The sequence below is a fragment of the Corvus kubaryi genome, unplaced genomic scaffold, assembly GCF_017639235.1.
Source record: "Corvus kubaryi isolate FWS band 111438036 unplaced genomic scaffold, C.kubaryi_AGA036_p1.0 split1-131, whole genome shotgun sequence".
NCBI lineage: Eukaryota > Metazoa > Chordata > Aves > Passeriformes > Corvidae > Corvus > Corvus kubaryi.
Window position 1 is genome coordinate 29610221 of NW_024582073.1, and position 16823 is coordinate 29627043.

The following is a 16823-nucleotide window of genomic DNA, read 5'->3' on the forward strand; positions in this document are numbered from 1 at the left end:
GCTTGGGCTGGCTCCTTATCCCACCTTGGTACACCCTGGACCATTTGGGGGTTGCACATGAGGGACCTGTGGTCACTCGTAGGGCAACACTTTGCCTTCCCTTGCCCCAGCTGAAAGGAAATCATTTTAACGTATCCCAAACCTGCGTGATTTTTGCCCAGAATACTCCTTGGGTTCTCTCAGAGCTCTTTACAAGGAGGGCTGCCCCTTGCTTACCAGACCTGACCAAAATAACTCTAATTTTGGCTGATTATATTTCTAGCCTTGAGGTTGCATTGCCCTTTTGCTGAAAGCTGAATCGAAGCCTCGGATTAGCAGCCCTTTTGCCTCAGGAGCATCACATCTCCCCGCTGCCAGCAGTGACCTGTGCCTGTGGGGACCTCGTGTCCTGCTTATCCTCAGACAGGAGCAGGTAGGAGCTGTGACCCCAGCAGTGACACCAGGCAAGGAACATGCTAGAGCTGCTCTTCATTTGAAATTTGTGTTTTCTGTGGGCCTAAGCAGTGCTGGGGGACAGTGGACCACAGCCACAAGGGATTTAGAAAGGATTTTAAAGCCTTGCACATTCCTCTCCCCATCAATGCACCATGAGAAACAAAATTTTCCTTAAAATGGGATTGAGTCTGCCCTACTGCAGGTTGGATTTTAGGTGAAAATTAAATGGGAGGAAGCAAAGGTGTTTTGAAAATGCCTTTTAGGAGAAACAGAACAAGCCCCAGTGAACATGTTGGAAGTTGGAGACCAAGTGTGAGACTGAGATGGACTGCAGGGGCTGTTGGATTAACAACCCAGGAGAAAAGGCCACCAAATGCTGCAGAAATAATGCTGGACACAAATTATGGAAGTCACTGGAGCAGAGCAGCAGGCTACACAAAACACCACTGGCTCTGGGGCTCTGCTCCTCCAGGCCTGGGAGATCTTTCTCCCTGAAGCCAATATGAGCCATGAGGACTGGGCTGGGCTGGGAGAGAATGTTTACAGGGGTAGTTCCCAAGCCGTGTCCCTCACAAGGGGCACTGGGATTCTGAACAGATGCTCATGGCTTCTTTCAAGCAACAGCTTTAGGTGGCAGTGTGTGGTTGGAAACTGCCTATAAAAGGCACAAAACTAAGAGGGGACTCAAATGCTGGACCTACTGAAACTGGAGCCGACTCCAGCTCCCTCCCCATCCTTCAGGGAGGTAGGCACAACATCTCAGGGAAGTTGGAATGGCTAGTGACTTAAATACAGGCTTAAATGAGCTGTATGTGGAAGACTTGTGGTCATGCTCTTGGGCCAGAACTAACAACCCCCTGAAAAGTCATAAGAATGATATCATCTCTACATAAAAATGTACAAAGTAAGAACGAGAACATCAGGATTGCACCGTTGCCCAAGGCCTCCTGGTCTGTGCTTCCAGAGATGTGCCACGGCCACCCAGCTGCTCCAGGAGGTTCTCACCTGGTCTAGTTTGCCAGAGATTGGCAAAATCTTTGGTGGGTTACTGGGCTCTCGGTACTGGGGAGGCGGCGGCAGGTTCTTCTCGTTGTTGGTGGTCACGTTGCCGCAGATGTCCATCTTCACCTTCTCGCTCTTGCGCAGGTCGCCGTTGATGTAGAGAGAGTTGGAGACTTTCTCCGACTTGTAGGTCTTCTCCTCGCCGGAGTAGCGGTTGGAGATCTCCCGCGTGGAGTAGCCGTTGCGGGGCCCCTCCGTCTGCCGGCCACTGCTCTGCGTCCGGGTGCCCACGCTCTTCATGGCGAACTCCTGGTCGTTGGCCACTCCGCTGCCCACGCTCCCCATGGCGCTCTTGGGGATGGTCTGGGAATAGCGGGGGGCGAAGCCGTGGAAGTTCTCTGGGCTGGGGTAGGCCGGGTCACTGAGGACGGGCAGTGTCTCTAGCGTGGCCATGGCAGCGTAGGGGTGAGGTGGAGGCACAGCTCAGTGGCACTGGGACAAGGAGGGAAAAGGGTTGTTAAAGAGATGCCTTTTGTCTGCCGTGCCCTTTGCAGATCGAAATCATGTCCCAGTGATGGCGTTCTCCTCCTCTCTGGGATCCCCAGGTCCCTTGGAGGAGCAGCATTCCTCAAATCCCACCCCCTGCTCTCCAAAAGAGCTCCTAATCTTCTCAATCCAAAAGTTGTGGTTCCCAGGGGAATGGGTTGCATGGATTTTAGTAGGCACAGCTCTACGGCATCGGTGAGACACAACCATTTGCTGTTCCCAAGACTGAACTATTTCTGTCACTTTTCCCAGGTTTGAACCTGTTTGTGTTCCCATGGGGATGGAAGGTCTCCATCCCTGGTCCTGGCTCATCCAAGTGCTCTCTCCAGCACATCCCTTAGGGATGGTATCACAGGGCTTAAACAACACACTTCCCATCTCTTCCTTGGGATTGTTGTTGTTGAACTTGAGTTTTTAAAAAGATGCTTTTGTCCAGGTGTCATCCTAAATTTTCTTCTAAATATTTATTCCCCTTCTCAATTTGATTCTTACTTAGCCTGTGCCTTGGGTTGGCCAAAACTAGGCCATGGGACATGGTTAACATGCAAATATTGGTTTCAAAAGTTGTCTTTGACCAGGGTTGTCCTGGGACCAATTATCCTTGGGACCAATTCTCATCTATCTAGATGCTCTTCATCAGCTTTTACACAAAGGTGTAAAGTCTTATTTGAGGGAATAGAAGACCCACAACAACTTTTTCTTGGTCACCTCATTGAATAATGGAGAATTTGAACCTGCACCAGCCAAGGATCCCATTATCCGAAGGAAGGGAGAAGGTGCACTGCAAATTTTGGATGACTGAACCAAACCTGGAGGAGCAGGGTCAGTAGCTCCTGGACAGCTGTGGTCACTCAGGTGACCAGTGTCCACCCAGCCCTCCAGAGTTCATTGATTTGGTCCCCGTGGGCCCAAACGGATGCTTTTCTTTTGTCTCAGGCACCCTCAGTTGCAGGTTTTCCAGGATAAACCATCCTTGTAGTGTGAGGACTAAGGCAGGACTTAAGGGCAGGGGGAGGTACTGTGGCTTCCCTGCGGATGGGATAAAAATAGTTGATGCCCTTTGGAGAAAGGTTCAGGGATGGCAGAGGTCAGGCAGGACCAGCAGGAAGGGGAGATGGAGAAAATCCCCCTTTCAGTGGGGTTTTCCCCCTCCTTGGGGGAAGGGATGTTCATTCAGCCCTCCCTGAGTAAAGCAGAAGAGCTGGATTTATTTCCCTGGAGAGCAAGCTGAGGTCCGGAGCTCAGCTCCCATGTGGTGTCTCAGAGGGCCTTGCTATTTGCACTAATAATGGAATGGAAAAAGAATTAAAAAGGTTAAGGCAGGGTCTGTGCTGCTCAACTTTGCTTTTATTAAACTGCATTTCTGGAGGCTTCTCCTCCCCCTTTCCCAGCATCCTGCCCTGTCCAAAGAACAGCCCTAGTGGCAGATGTGACAACTGCTGTGCCAGAGCGAGAGGACACGGAGCTGTTGAGGTGGGATTTAAGGTCCCTTCCAACCCAACCCATTCTGGGATTTCATGAAGCGACGAGCATTAAGTGAACACTCTGTAGTCTGCTAAGGACATCCTGCAGTTTGCACCTCTGTCCTCAGCAGATGATCTCACATCATTCCCTGATGAAAGTCTAAAGACCAGGCAGTAAAGGAGGATCACATGAGCACCTGTGGGGATCCACTACAGTCAAAACACCAGCGTTTATTGGTCATAAGTGATAAAACCTCTGCCAGCAGTAAGAAGTGGCAGGGTCTGGTCATGTATCCAGCACGTGACATTTGGACACGTGTTCCTCCAGTGCTCTGAGCAGCACTCAAAGGCTCGTGACCCCACCACGCCCTAAAGACACTTCCCAAAGAACATCATCACTGACAGCTCATGAGTGCACAATGCCCAGGGGTTAATCCAGGTGCCTGCTGAGGGCCTGGGGAGTGGCTGGGCTGCGGAGCGATGAGGAGGGATGGAGAACACCCACCTGAAGCCACACTCAACCAATGGTGCCTTTGGATTTTATGAGTCAAGGGAAGACTTTGTCCTGCTAATTTAGGAATAACCTGCTTTTCAGTGACTTTGGGAATCTTTATAGGCTGTGACTTCTTTTTATGGGACACCAGGCACCATGGGAGGGATGTGCTGGAAGGTCTCAGCTCCAGACAAGGAAGTGGCATCGTCTCCTTGCAGTACTCCCCAGCCAGCAAGGGAGAAATCCAGGTTACTTTTCCCTCACTGGGTAAATTTCACAGTGACATTTGCACATTTACATTGACTCTCTGAGGGCAGGATGAGGTCACTGGAAAGTTTGATCCTTCCAAAAGGAAGAAAAAAAAAAAGAAAAAAAAAGGCCAACACAACAACAAGCGTTTCCTTTTAACTGGGAATCATCCAAGAAAATATTCTGAAAAAAACCCTTGTTCTTAGCTTATGTTTACTGCAAACCCGGGATCTGATAAACAGAGCATACAGACAAGTGTTACAAATATGTTATTAAGGAGATTCCAGAAGTGCCAACAGATCCCTGACAGTACAGCTTTGTTTGCCAAAAAGGGCCATTTTTTTTTTTCTGAGAACAACAACTCTTGGGTTTGTATCTTCTGGCCAGCTCCAGTTCCCGGTCAGGTTTTACATTGGTTGTTCCTCAGCTGAAGTGTGAAATCAAATTTTGAGCACAGGAATAGCGTTGCCATGCTCTGGCACAGAGCAGGAGGGTCATTTTTTCTCCTTCCAGGTTTGGAGGAATGTGTGACTAAAACCTTCCCTAGGATATTTCTTCTCCTTAAATCTCATCATCTCTGTGGTAACAGGACAAGGGGGAATGGCTTCAAACTGACAGGACAGGGTTAGATGGGATATTGGGAAGAAATTCTTGACTGAGGGTGCTGAGGCCCTGGCACAGGGTGCCCAGGGAATTGTGGCTGCCCCATCCCTGGAAGTGTCCAAGGCCAGGGACAGGGCCTGGAGCAACCTGGGATAGTGGAAAGTGTCCCTGCCCATGGCAGGTCCAAGGTCCCTTCCAAACCAAATTATTCTATGATTCCGTGATAACTGCCTCCCTCCCATGGGAATGTGAGCTAAAAGTGGGTGATTCCCAGGGGTGCCGAGCCTGTCCATGAGCACAGGGAGGCTGAGGGAAGATGAATGTTTGCCTTTGCCAGCATTTCGTTCCCAAGTCCATCCTTTAGAAGGGAAGAAGAGTCACCCTTGAGCATGGCTGGGCTTGGAAGAGACCCCCAAGCCACCTCAGAGGGGCAAAAGTGTCCCCGTAGTTACAGTGGGAACCCGAGCGAAGGGATTTTCTTGCAGACACGAAGAAGGAAACCCCTCCAGAACAAACTCTCAGCAGAGGTCCCATTTCCCAGTATTCCTGTGTTAATAAAAGCTAAAAAGGTTTTCTTTGTCTGCCTGGATTGACTCAAGGCTCCCTTCCTGGGAGGCATCTCCATACCAAGGGAAGACGCCATATCTCATCAGTACCGTCAACCTTCTCTGACCAGGGATACTGGGAATCCGCACACTCCACACTGCACCACCTCCCCATCTCATCCAGCTCTTGGCCTCTTGGCCTTTCCTGCAGCAGCCTCGCCTTGGAGACAGCAATATTTTGATGCCTGATGCAGAAAATCTGGAGTGAAATGTCCTTTTCCCCAGCCGTGGTGGGCAAACTGTGCATGTCCACCCCTTACCAAGGTTTCCCACCACACCTGCAGCTCCAGGACACTCCTAGATGTTACTGTACATACAGTAATTTGTAAAATAACAACTGTGTCTTCACACTTGCTCTACCCAAAGGATTCAGCGAATGCCTTCCAGTTAAAAAGAAGAATCGCTCTGAATTAAGCAGCGGAATGGTTAACTATGACTAAATCACGGAGGCCTGGCTCTGTTTCTGCCTGAGGAGGTTAATTGTTAACACTCTCCTAACAAAGGCCTTCAGGAGGCAGACATACCTCAGCACCAGTGCCACGGGAGAAGGGCATCAATCATCGGTCTCTGGCACGGAGAGCTCCAGAGCAAGGCAGGGCCTTGGCACACGCGCCATCCCAGGCATGTGGCACTGGCAGCAGGGGCAGCAAAGGCTTCTGAAGGTCAAAAATTCCCCCTCTTGCCAACTGTGGTAACAGGTGTGCCCCTGACCTTCATTAGTCGGGTTTGTTTGCCTCGGCTTTAACGAGGCAGCAATTACTGGCACCGTAAACCCGTGCTCTGTTCTGTTGTTTTTATAGGGGTAGGACCTACACCTGCCCCGTGTTTAAGGCTCGGGTTGGCTCTGCCAAGGTTGGCAGCGCTGCCAAGGGGTTGGTTTGGCTGGAGGAGAAAAAGTCAACACATCCTGGGGTGGTGGAACAGGTTAGATATGGTGGGAAAGGGTGGAAAAAGAATGGCTGTGATAATTTCAGCTTCTTCCAGGAAGATACTTGGAGAGGGAAGGAAAGGACAGGAATGGGTTAGAGGTGAAGACACAGACCCCCCCGTAGGGAGCAAAACCACCTGTGTCCAGTGAGGCATTAACAAGCCCTGGGGAAAAAGCCACCACTGAAACCCATGATTTGCAATTGCACTCGTAAAATCACGGAATCACAGAATTATTCAGGTTGGAAAAGCCCTTTAAGACCATGGAGTCCAACCATTCCAAGGCCACCACTGACCCCTGTCCCCAAGTGCCACATCCACACAGCTTTTAAATCCCTCCAGGGATGGGGACTCCAATACTGCCCTGGGCAGCTGTGCCAGGGCTGGACACCTTTTCCATGAAGAAATTTCCCCTAATATCCAGTCTAAACCTCTCCTGTTTAGAAGCTGTTCCCTCTTGTCCTCTTAGTTTCAAGTGCACGTTTCAGTCACACCCCTCTTCCTCTCCCTCACCTTTCCTTGCACATCACATCCTCCAAAAAGGCCACTCAGCTACTGCTCTGCCTCCTGTGTGTCATGTGCCACCTCCTTACATCCGTGCCGGACCCAAACCTGGCTGAGAGCTCCTCCACTGGGATTGATTCAAGAGGAAGGGACACCGTGGCTCCCCTCCCACCTGGCTCCAGTGCCCCGGCACCTCCTGTTCTCCTACACCCTTCTCAAGTTGCTCAGTCTGAAGAGGGGAACAGAATGAGCTTTTCTTGTCTCTCACAGGCATTTTTTTCCAGCCCTCAAGTAATTCTTGTGGCTCTTTCCTGCACCTCCTCCAACTCTTTTCCCCCCATCCTGGCTCAGTGGCTGCCAGGTTTTCCTCCACCACTGGAATACGGCACAAACACACTTGAACCTGTCTGCAAAAACACGCAGATCTCGAGCTTTTCAACCACAAGCTTTTTCCACAACCAAAAGCCAAATGAAGTCAGAAGAACAACTCCTGCTCCTTCCCTAGGACACAAACCTCTCTTTTCCCATTTATCCCTGTACTGCAGTTCTTTTTCCCTCACTCAGAGCTAAAAAGCAAACTCAGGAAGGCAGGCTGGAGGGTCAAATAGTGGCAAGTTCTTGCAGCCACCCTCAGCCACCTCTTGGGCCATGGGGCTGCTGTGTACCTGCACATTTTCCATCCTTATGTGCAAAGGATTTGTGATTGGATTTACTTTTGGACACAATATCGAGTAACGTGCTCTAGGGCACCCTGCTGGAGCAGGGAGGTTGGACTTGGACAAGCCAGCATGGTAGTCCTGCCTAGGAACATCCAATTGGGGAAGGTGGGGACCATCCTGACTCTCTGTGACCCTGCCACTTTCCAATTACACCTTTCCCAGCACCTGAGAGTGCTGAGGGGCCTGCACAGGGACCTGCCGCATCCTCTGGATAACTGGGCCCAGTTAAAAGCTGTCAGCCGTCCCAGTACAAACCCATTTCTGAGACAGGAGGATCACACTTTGCTTTTCTCTCCTGAAAATGTGGCAGCATCAGGAGGGGGTGGCAGGACTAGGGGCAGGCAGGTCCCAGTTTTGGGGGCTGCGCTTCCTGGGGCTGCTGTGGGAAATAAAAGCGAGCTGGCTTAGAAACATTTCCTTTTCCTTTCCGCCTGCTAATGAGATAATTACAGCCTTTTGTATTCTGGGAAACTACTTTCTCATTATGGGGGCCGCATAAGCTATTTACATAATAAGCCTGAAACAAAAGAGATGAGATGAAAAGACCCAGGCGGCTCTTCAGGGGAGCTCTTGTTGAGCTGCCAAGGGACAGCACGAAGGATGACGGATTCCTCCATCCCCAAAGCTCCTCTGGTCTGGAGTGGGTGGCAGTGCTTGATTCAGGATGTCCCCAGCGTGGGATGATCCTCTGTCTCAGCTGTGAGGGTCCCCAAGGTCCTCAGAACCAGCTCTTTCTTAAACCACCCTTTGCAATTCCCAGTGATAAAGGATTTGGGAGGGGTGGCCATGAATCCAAACCCATGTCAAGGAGAGCCGTGTCAGCATTTGTGGGGCTCACAGTGACAGCTGGGGACGAGTCCCACCACCAGAGGATGTTTGGTACCAAACTGGCCTGTCCCTTGTCCCATCTGCTGTGTCCCAGCTTCCTCCAGCTGTGGTCAAGGGACATTCTGGGTACCAACCTGTCCCATTCCATATCCCGTATCCCTGTTCCTCGTGTCACTTTCTGACCCAAGGACATGATGGGCACCAGACTGTCCCAGCCCATTTCCCTGTCCCCCTAGTTGGCCAAGGGATGCGCTGGTTACAAACCTGTCCCATTCCATTTCCCTTTCTCATTTCCCATTCCCATTTCCCATTTTCCATTCCCCATTTCCCATTTCCCCATCCCCCCAGCTGGCCAAGGGACACAGTGTGTACCAACCTGTCCCACCCCACGTCCCAATTCCCTGCCCCCACAGCTGTCTGGGGGACACGGGGTACCAAACTGTCCCATCCCACATGCCAGTGCCCCGTCCAAGGGACTCTCTGTGTGCCAAACTGTCCCTGCCAGCCCCACCACCTCCCTTCCCCAATAAAGGCCCCATTGTTCTCCCCGACAAAGCCTGAACAGTGCAGCCTGCTCCACCTTCCCTGGCCAGTCCTCCCACTCTGCTATCAGTTTTCCTCCCTCGGTTGGTCGCTGTGTTTAAGGGACACAGTCCACGGCCATGCTGTCCCCATCCCCCAGGCCGTGGCAGGAGGGGGAATCATGGCAAAGCACAGCCACAATCTGCACTGTGGAGCACATGGCCTTGGCTCCGTGCCCTCCTGCTTGTCCCTCCTTCCCTCTCCGCTCCCTGAGGGTGTTCCTGGAATGGACACCCTCCACAGCTTCCTGGAAACCCCTTATGGACAGTAAAATAACCAGTAAATCAATCTAGGCATGGCTATTGCTCATCCAGATCAAGCTGCCCCACCTGTCCCAAGCCCATCTCCACCCCAGCTCCTCATCTCAGGGTGTTCCCAGCTTTAATCCATAGCATTTTCTGGATCCGAAAGAGCAGGCTGGGTGGAATTAAAAGCCAAGCAGCTGACAGGCCTCACCAGTCTCGAGCTGTTCCAGTAAAGGAAGACATCAAAATTATTCTGGAGGCTACAGCAAGTTGGGCAAAGCCCCAGAGAAACCTCGGCAGGTGACATGGAGATGTGACAAGGTACATTTGTACAGGGTCCTGAGAGGCTTTTTGGTCTCATCCTTGGAGGTTTTCAAGTCCTGAATGGACCAGCCAGGGTCCACCAGCAGCAAGATGGCCTGGAGAGCTCCCAGGATCCTTTCCACCAGGAAATTATCCTGCCATGGAGTTTTTTGCAAGCCACGCTGGGGCTATCCACCAGCATTCCCCTGGCCAGAGTCCTCATCCTCAGGGGGATTTTCCCCCCTTTTCCCATCTGCTCTCAGAGCCCTGGGTTTGGATCCGGGCTGGCATCCTCCAGGATGCACCCAAAGGCAGATAGGAAGGATTTTCCATGACCTGCCTTATCTGTCCCCGTCATCCCAAGGGGCAGCAGGACAGGATGGTTTCACGCTCAGCCCAAGCCACCATCCCAAATCCCATGTGTCCATCAGGAAGGGTTCATCCGTGGTCTCATCTGTGACCCCTGTGGCTGCCCCCAGAAGACACTTGGGGCCAGCTGTGTCATCGTCCCCAGTGAGGTCCCAGTGGCAACCTCTGCCCAGAAGAGCACCAGCTTTGGTGGCACAGGGAAACCTCCCTCAATTCCCTCAGTACAGGGAAAGGGCAGTTTGATGGAGCAGCCTCAGCGCTGGCTGCGGGCCTGAGGGTCTGGGGTGCCCCATTCCATGGGCTGGACTGCCTGGGGTCATCCCAGCCCTGCATGCCTCAGTTTCCCCTTGTTAAGGGGTTGCCAGTGGGATCCAGGGTGAGATTTCCCCACCCTGAACAATCCATCTCTGCACCCCATCTCTGCTCTGAGCCCCTGGTGCAAACATAGCCCAGCAGGTACCTCCCATCCCCAAAAATCACCTGGAAAGGGTCCCACCGGCTCAGCCCTGCACTAATCCACCCTTTTGGGAAGGTAGCTGGGGATGAGGTGCTGCCAGCTGAGCCCGTGGTGTCCCCAACACAGGGGATATGGGGAAGCTCCTGATCACCCTGGCAGTGCTCCAGCACAGAGCACTTGCCTGGCTCCCCAGCATCAGCCTGAGCATCCTCACATACCCCCAGCATCCCAAATCTCAGGGATCCCCATGTGATCCCCTGCTCCAGCCCAGCTCCATGCCCCCAAATGCCAGGAGGACCCCGCCCCCCACCCCCACCTTTGTCACCACATCCCCCTGCGCGATTTAGACCCCTGGGCGGGATGTTTTGGGGGAAGGCTGATCCTGCCCTTTGGGATGAGCCATTCCCCTCCCCGAGCGGTTCCGAGGAGCCGCCCCACGAGCCCCGCCTGGCTCTGCCATGCCCAAACTTTGCCCAAACCTCTGTCCCCGCAGGAAGGACAACGAGGGGACTCGCCACCGGCTGCCACTCGCCGCCCACGCCACCAGCCCGGCCGTGATTCATCATTAACTCGCCCCGAGGAATTTCTTGGGCGCGGAGCCAGCCCGGGAAGTGCTCGCTCCTCCCCGGACACCACGCTCGGAGCAAGCCCTCATGGTGGCTCGTCCCGACGGTGCCTTGTCCCCAGGGCCGGAATTAGCGCTGCTAAACCGGAGCGATGCCCTAAAACCCGCCCGGTGCAAGGTCCCGGTGCTGGGGGGGTCCAGCTGGATCCAGGGGGAGTTTACAGAGGGGGGAATCACAGCTTTCCCAACCCTGAGCCACCCAGCTCCGCGCACCCCATCTCTGCTCCGACCCCCGCTGCCAACGCAGCCCGGTGTCCCCCCCAAAAATTCCCTTACAAAGGGTCCCACCAGCTCAGCCCTCCATTAATCCACCGAAAACCCTTCGCTCCCCTGCCCGGCCCCAAACAAAGACACCCAGCGAGAGGGGGAAGGAGAGGAAAGCAAAGATCCTACAAAAAGCCAGCACCCACCGGGATTTACCTGGGCAGCCCAGGGCAGCTCCCCATCCTGCGCCGACCGCGAAATTCATTGTTTCCCTGCGTGGTATCCCGGGAAAAAGTCCAAAATAATACCTGCGGAGAGCAACCTGCTGCTGGGCTGCGGCCAAGGGCTGCCCTTCGCTCGGTGGGATTGGCCACGGCGCCCGCAGGAGCTTAACTCTTTGTGCCCACCTCCGGCAGGGATTTTGGGAAGGGATGGCTCCGTCTTCCTCAAAGGGGGATTTGGGGCTGGTGGTTTGGTTTAGCTTCAATGGGAACTTCGGGGTCAGACGCTGGGTTTTGCTGAAATAAGGATTTGGAGTTTGCCTTCTCTATTTTTGCATGGGGATTTTGGGGTCTGATGGCTTGGTTTTGCATAAATAGGGTTTGTGGATTTGGAAGGTTTTGGGGTTTGCTCAAATAGGGATTTGGGATTCAGGGGCTTGGTTTTGCTCAAACAGGGAACTTGGAGTCAGACTGGGTGTTTTTCTTCAAATGAGAATTTTGGGGTCTGACAGCTTGGTTTTGCACAGAGAAAGTTTTGAGGGTCCAACAGCTTGTTTTGCTGAACTGGAAATTTGAGCTCTGACTGCTGGATTTTATTATTATTATTATTATTATTATTATTATTATTATTATTAGTTTGGGGTTTTTTTTTTCTCAAATAGGGAATTTCAGGCTCTCAAAACTTGGTTTTGCTCAAACAGGAATTTTGGGATCTGACACCTTGTTTTTCCTTAAGTAGGGATTTTGTGGGTCTGATATCTGAGGTTTGGGTTTTTTTTTTTTTTTTAACAGGAATTTTGGAGTCTGATGGCTTGGTTTTGCTCAAATGGATGATTTGGGGTAGAGTAAGTTATTTTGGCTAAGGGTTTTTTTTTTTTAATAGGGATTTTGGGGTCTGACAGCTGGGTTTTCCTCAAATAGGGATTTGGGGGCTGACGGCCTGTTTTGTTTTTTGTTTATTTGTTTGTTTTTCAAAATGGGATTTTAGGGTCTCAAAGCTTCTTTTTTTTTTCATAAATACAGATTTGGGACCCTAACAGCTGGTTTTATCTCAAATGGAATTTTGGGGTCTGACAGCTTGGGTTTTTTTTTCAAGTGGGGATTGCTCCAAGCAGCTCGCTTTCACTCAGTTATTTTGGGATCTTTCTATCAGGGAACTTTCCCATCCTTCTGGGGATGCTTCCCAGCTGCATGCCTGAAATGAAAGGCTATGAAGAGCTCTCAAAGAAGGGCAGAGAACTGGATGAGTGGGATGAATGGCATGATGCATCCATAGAATCACAGAATGGTTTGGAAGGGACTTTAAACCTCATCTCATTCCAACCCCTGCCATGGGCAGGGACACCTCCCACTATCCCAGGTTGCTCCAAGCCCCATCCACCTGGCCAAAAGCTGGACCTGGATGCTGCCCTCCCTCCTCTCCATCATTCAGAGCAGAGCCCTGGTGACACACGATGGCCCAGAGCTCCTTTTCCCACTTTCCCAGCTGCCAGCGCTGTGGCGGGAGAGCAATCAGGCTTCCCATCGGGGGCCGTCCAGCCCCAGCACTTACTCTGGATTATTTGCAGTCGTGGAGGGAGGGAAATAAGGCCACACAAAACTCCCACTAATTTAGACTTATTTGCTCAAGTGAATTTTCTGTTGGCAGGACGTCTGGGGATCAAAGGAGTCACCGGTCGGGGCCTCGCAAACGGGGCCGGCGTTGGTGGGCAAATAACAGCAAGAGCAGTAAAACAGCAATAACGCCAAAATAATCAAATATGGGTTAATTTGCATTTAAACCAGGGCCAAACGCACTGCTGGGGTGCACGGGGAAGGTGTAAATTATACCAAAATGCATTCCTGTGGAGATTCAAGCTCTTAATTTTGCCCTTTAACTCCAGAAGCAGAGAATTCCAACAAACAGGCTGGTTTCGGGATGTGAGTGCACCTTGGAAGTAGCCACGCAGACAGAGAGCCCTTTCCATCCCTGGCACTGCTCTGGCAATAACCAGAGCTGGCTCAGGAGCTCTGCTGGGAGGTGGACCCTTCCCAGTAGGGGTTTGGGGAAGCTGCTGGAGCACAGGAGCCCGTGGCTGCCCAGCAGGGAGCTGCAGCAGGCCCAGGCTCAGCAGATCTCACAGGAGACAGGCAGTTTCCTGACGCTGTAGCTGGTGGAGGCTGTGCTCGTGCTCCCTTTGGGAGCTGAGTTATGTCTTAGCACTTCCCACAGATGAATAAATCGTGATAGGAGAGGCTTTGGAGAGCGCTGGAAACTCCAGGATAACCCGTGCTCCTGGCGCTCTCAGGCAGGGCATAAACTTTTGAACCCTAAACTCCCATTTCTAACCCAGGGCTGGGGTGGCTGAGACAGGAACTGCTCTGCCCACCCAGGTCACCTCCAACAGAGCCCCTCCATCCCCTCTGAGAGCCAGCAGAGACCCCCAGTTCTCACCCAGCACCCCTTCGTGCCAGGGCTCCTGCACAGCCAGATGCAGCCAGGCCACCACGTTTCCCTGTCCCCATGGACACAACCACCAGGACTTGCTCTCAGCCCTTTGTGGGGTTTATCCTCTTCTGCTCTGCCCTTTTTGGGTGGCTGTGGTTGGACTGTGCACCCAGACCCGACCACCTGGGGTGACCTCCAGCCTGGGACTACAGGGTTGGGGTTACCCACCTAAAAATCCTTTCCTACCCAGCCACGACGGCCTTGCTCTGTCTTGGGGACGAGGCTTTGAACATCCATCCAAAGCCACCTTTCTCTGGAGGAAAGGAAGAATTTACTCTTCCAAAATCCAAACTCTTTGTTCCCCATGTCCTTTTTCCTTTTCCTTGCAGGAGTGGCAGCCCCTAGGCAGGGTGATTTCCATTCTCTTGGGGCCGTTTCATGTCAAGATCCCAAAGCTCTCTGAGGTCCTTGGACTGCACCTGCAGGACTGGTTCAGTGTTTTCTGCACCCATCAGGGAAGGAGGAAAACACCAGCTGCAGTGAGGGCTGAAGGAGCATCACTGGCCCGGGACATTCCCCAGGGAACAGGGGTGGAAAGCATTGATGTGCTCAGGCATGCGGCGAGGCGGAGCTGGGAATGGGAGCAGAGACAGCGGCTCCCTGCACTGGGATTTCTTCCTTGAAAGCTCTGGGGAGCTGCTTTTCAGTAGAAGACATCCCAACGTGAGCAAGAGCCTCCCTCCTCTCTTCACCCAGACTCCTTTAGTTAGAGGGAAGATCATTTTCAAAGCCTTGAGGAGCAGAAAAAATCCCTAAATAAGGGTATCCTGGATATTGAGCATACTTTGAGGTCATGAATGAAGTGGCATCTCCATCCCAGGATGTCTGAGTGCCTTGGCTGGGCAATGTCAAGGCCAGCCTGGTCTGGTGACAGTGACAGTTCTGAATTTGTGATGGAGGCCTCCAGCGCTTTCCAACCAGCGCCACAACAACTTAAACCCAGCTCAGACCTCAGCTGCAAACTGAGTGTGCCTGTAAGTGCTTGGCATCCAATAGGCTGCACACTGAAACCAGAATTCCTGCAGTATCTCCTCACCAGGCTCTGTCTGAAGCTCTTCCCCGCTATCTGTTATTAGAGATTTCCAGGCTGGTTTTCAGAGGAAAGACCCTGTTTTCTGTGACAGCCAAGGGGTGTGGAACATCCAAGGGTTTCCCTGTGCTTGTGGATAGAGATGCTGCCTTGCCTGATTTGTTGTGAGTGCCCTGCAGGAATCACAGCCAAATGTGCAGGATGGGGCTGGGAGGGGAGCAGGACTACGCCATGCCAGGAAATCCAACCTTTCTGCTGGGAAAGCTGATAAAATCCCCAGCAGCCTGCACAGCCTGAGCAGCCTCTGTGGCTGAGCACCTGGGAGAAATGTCAGGATGACGCCCAGAGTTTATTTGTGCAAGAAGAAACTGGTTATGTGGTCAAACAAACCTTCTCTGCACCCAGGGGGTTCACCAGCACAGTGACATCCCGCTGGTCTGGAAGTTGAAATGCTGGGAGAGGCTCTTCCTGCTCGTTAAGTGGAATAATTTGAGCCTGTGTGAGACCTCTTCATACCCACACAGAGCTGGGGAAGGGAGAGGACCTTCTCCAAGCTGCCACAGGGGATGGCAGAGGGTCCTGAGGCTGGGTTGACCCCAAAAGCTGGGTTGATGCCAGCTGCGGCAACGGGAGACGCTTTCCATCTCCAGTCAATGGCATCTGCCTGCTCAGCTTGAGCCAGCACGAACAAGCCAAAAGACTCTGGTTTATGTCATCCAGAGGGATGGTTTCCTATTCTGGAAAAAACATCCCTGCTGGTATAAGCTGTCTCCTCCTGTACCAGCACAGGGCAGACAAAACCTCTCAGTGCTGGCAAGCCACAGCCTGGTGCATGGGCCAGGTTTTCCATAAATCAGGAGAGGCTCCTGCATCTCCACCTGTGGGTGCTGAAAGCCCAGGGTGTGTGCTGGGTGCTTGGCCGTGGGGTGTGGGTCAGGTCTGAGCTGCCTTGGGGGAGGATGTGAATTATCAGGTTCCCCAAATAATGTCCAGACCAGAGGATCATGGAATCATAGAATCATGGAGTGGTTTTGTTTGGAAGGGACCTTAAAGCTCATCCAGGTCCAAAGTCCTATCCCAGGTTGTTCCAAGCCCTGTCCAACCTGGCCTTGGGCACTTCCAGGGATCCATGGGCAGCCACAACTTCTCTGGGCAACCTGTGCCAGGGCCTCACCGCCCTCACAGGGCACAATTTCTTCCTAATATTTAGTCTAAATCTCTCATCTTTTAGTTTAAAACCACTCCTTAAGTATCCTTGGGTGATTATCCAGAATGAAGGAAGCAAACTTCCCGTTCACAGTCCCAAAGCATCAGGCCAGGCCTAGTAAAAATAAACTGGAGCAAACCAGGAGGGGCAGATTTCCACTGCAATCACCAGGTGTTCAAGGAACCTGTTTGGAAGTGCCCTTTCTGTCCATATCAGGAATTAGGGATTCGGCACAGCCCCCTTGGCTTGGGGTGGGAGGTTTTTTCAGGGAGGAACACCAGGCTCAGGACTAAGTTGTGTGTACTCATGTTGTCCCATCCAGCTCCATCTCCATCGTGGCCAGCCTCTGCTCTGGGGAAGAATTGGGGGCTGAGTGGCTTCAGCAAAAGCAGAAGCATGAGAATCCTCAAGTCTTGGGAAAGATCTTCTGGAGGAGCAGTAGAAGACTGAGCAGGAAGCCTGGAGCATCCCTGTGGTGGCTCCCAGGCCTCTCTGTGCAGGATCCAAGGTTGACAGTCCCTTTCCAGGCCACAAGGACCCAACTGATACAGTCCATGGGCAACAGGGAGGGATTTGGCTGACTAGAGATGGACGTGGGCTGAAATGCTGCCTGAATCCATGACCAGCTGATGGCCCTGGACTCCTGGGAATTTGGAGGTTTTGGTTAATAAATGGCCTGAGTGCTACAAACACATCCCCCAGCTACTGCCTCCCCCAT

At 52.4% G+C, this 16823-nt stretch overlaps 1 protein-coding gene across 5 annotated transcripts in view; it reads right to left on the minus strand.

Moving 5' to 3' along the window:
- LZTS3 (leucine zipper tumor suppressor family member 3) overlaps positions 1-16823 on the minus strand; it is a 46602-nt gene that overhangs the window by 10730 nt on the left and 19049 nt on the right. For 2 of the 5 annotated variants that reach the window (XM_042052835.1, XM_042052831.1), the window contains exon 2: positions 1441-1929. In XM_042052835.1, the coding sequence (XP_041908769.1) occupies positions 1441-1890 (450 nt within the window). In that variant the 5' untranslated portion in view covers positions 1891-1929. Of the gene's footprint in view, positions 1-1440; positions 1930-10809; positions 10902-11365; positions 11678-16823 lie in introns of those variants that run through there. The other 3 variants (XM_042052832.1, XM_042052833.1, XM_042052834.1) reach the window with 3 other exon arrangements.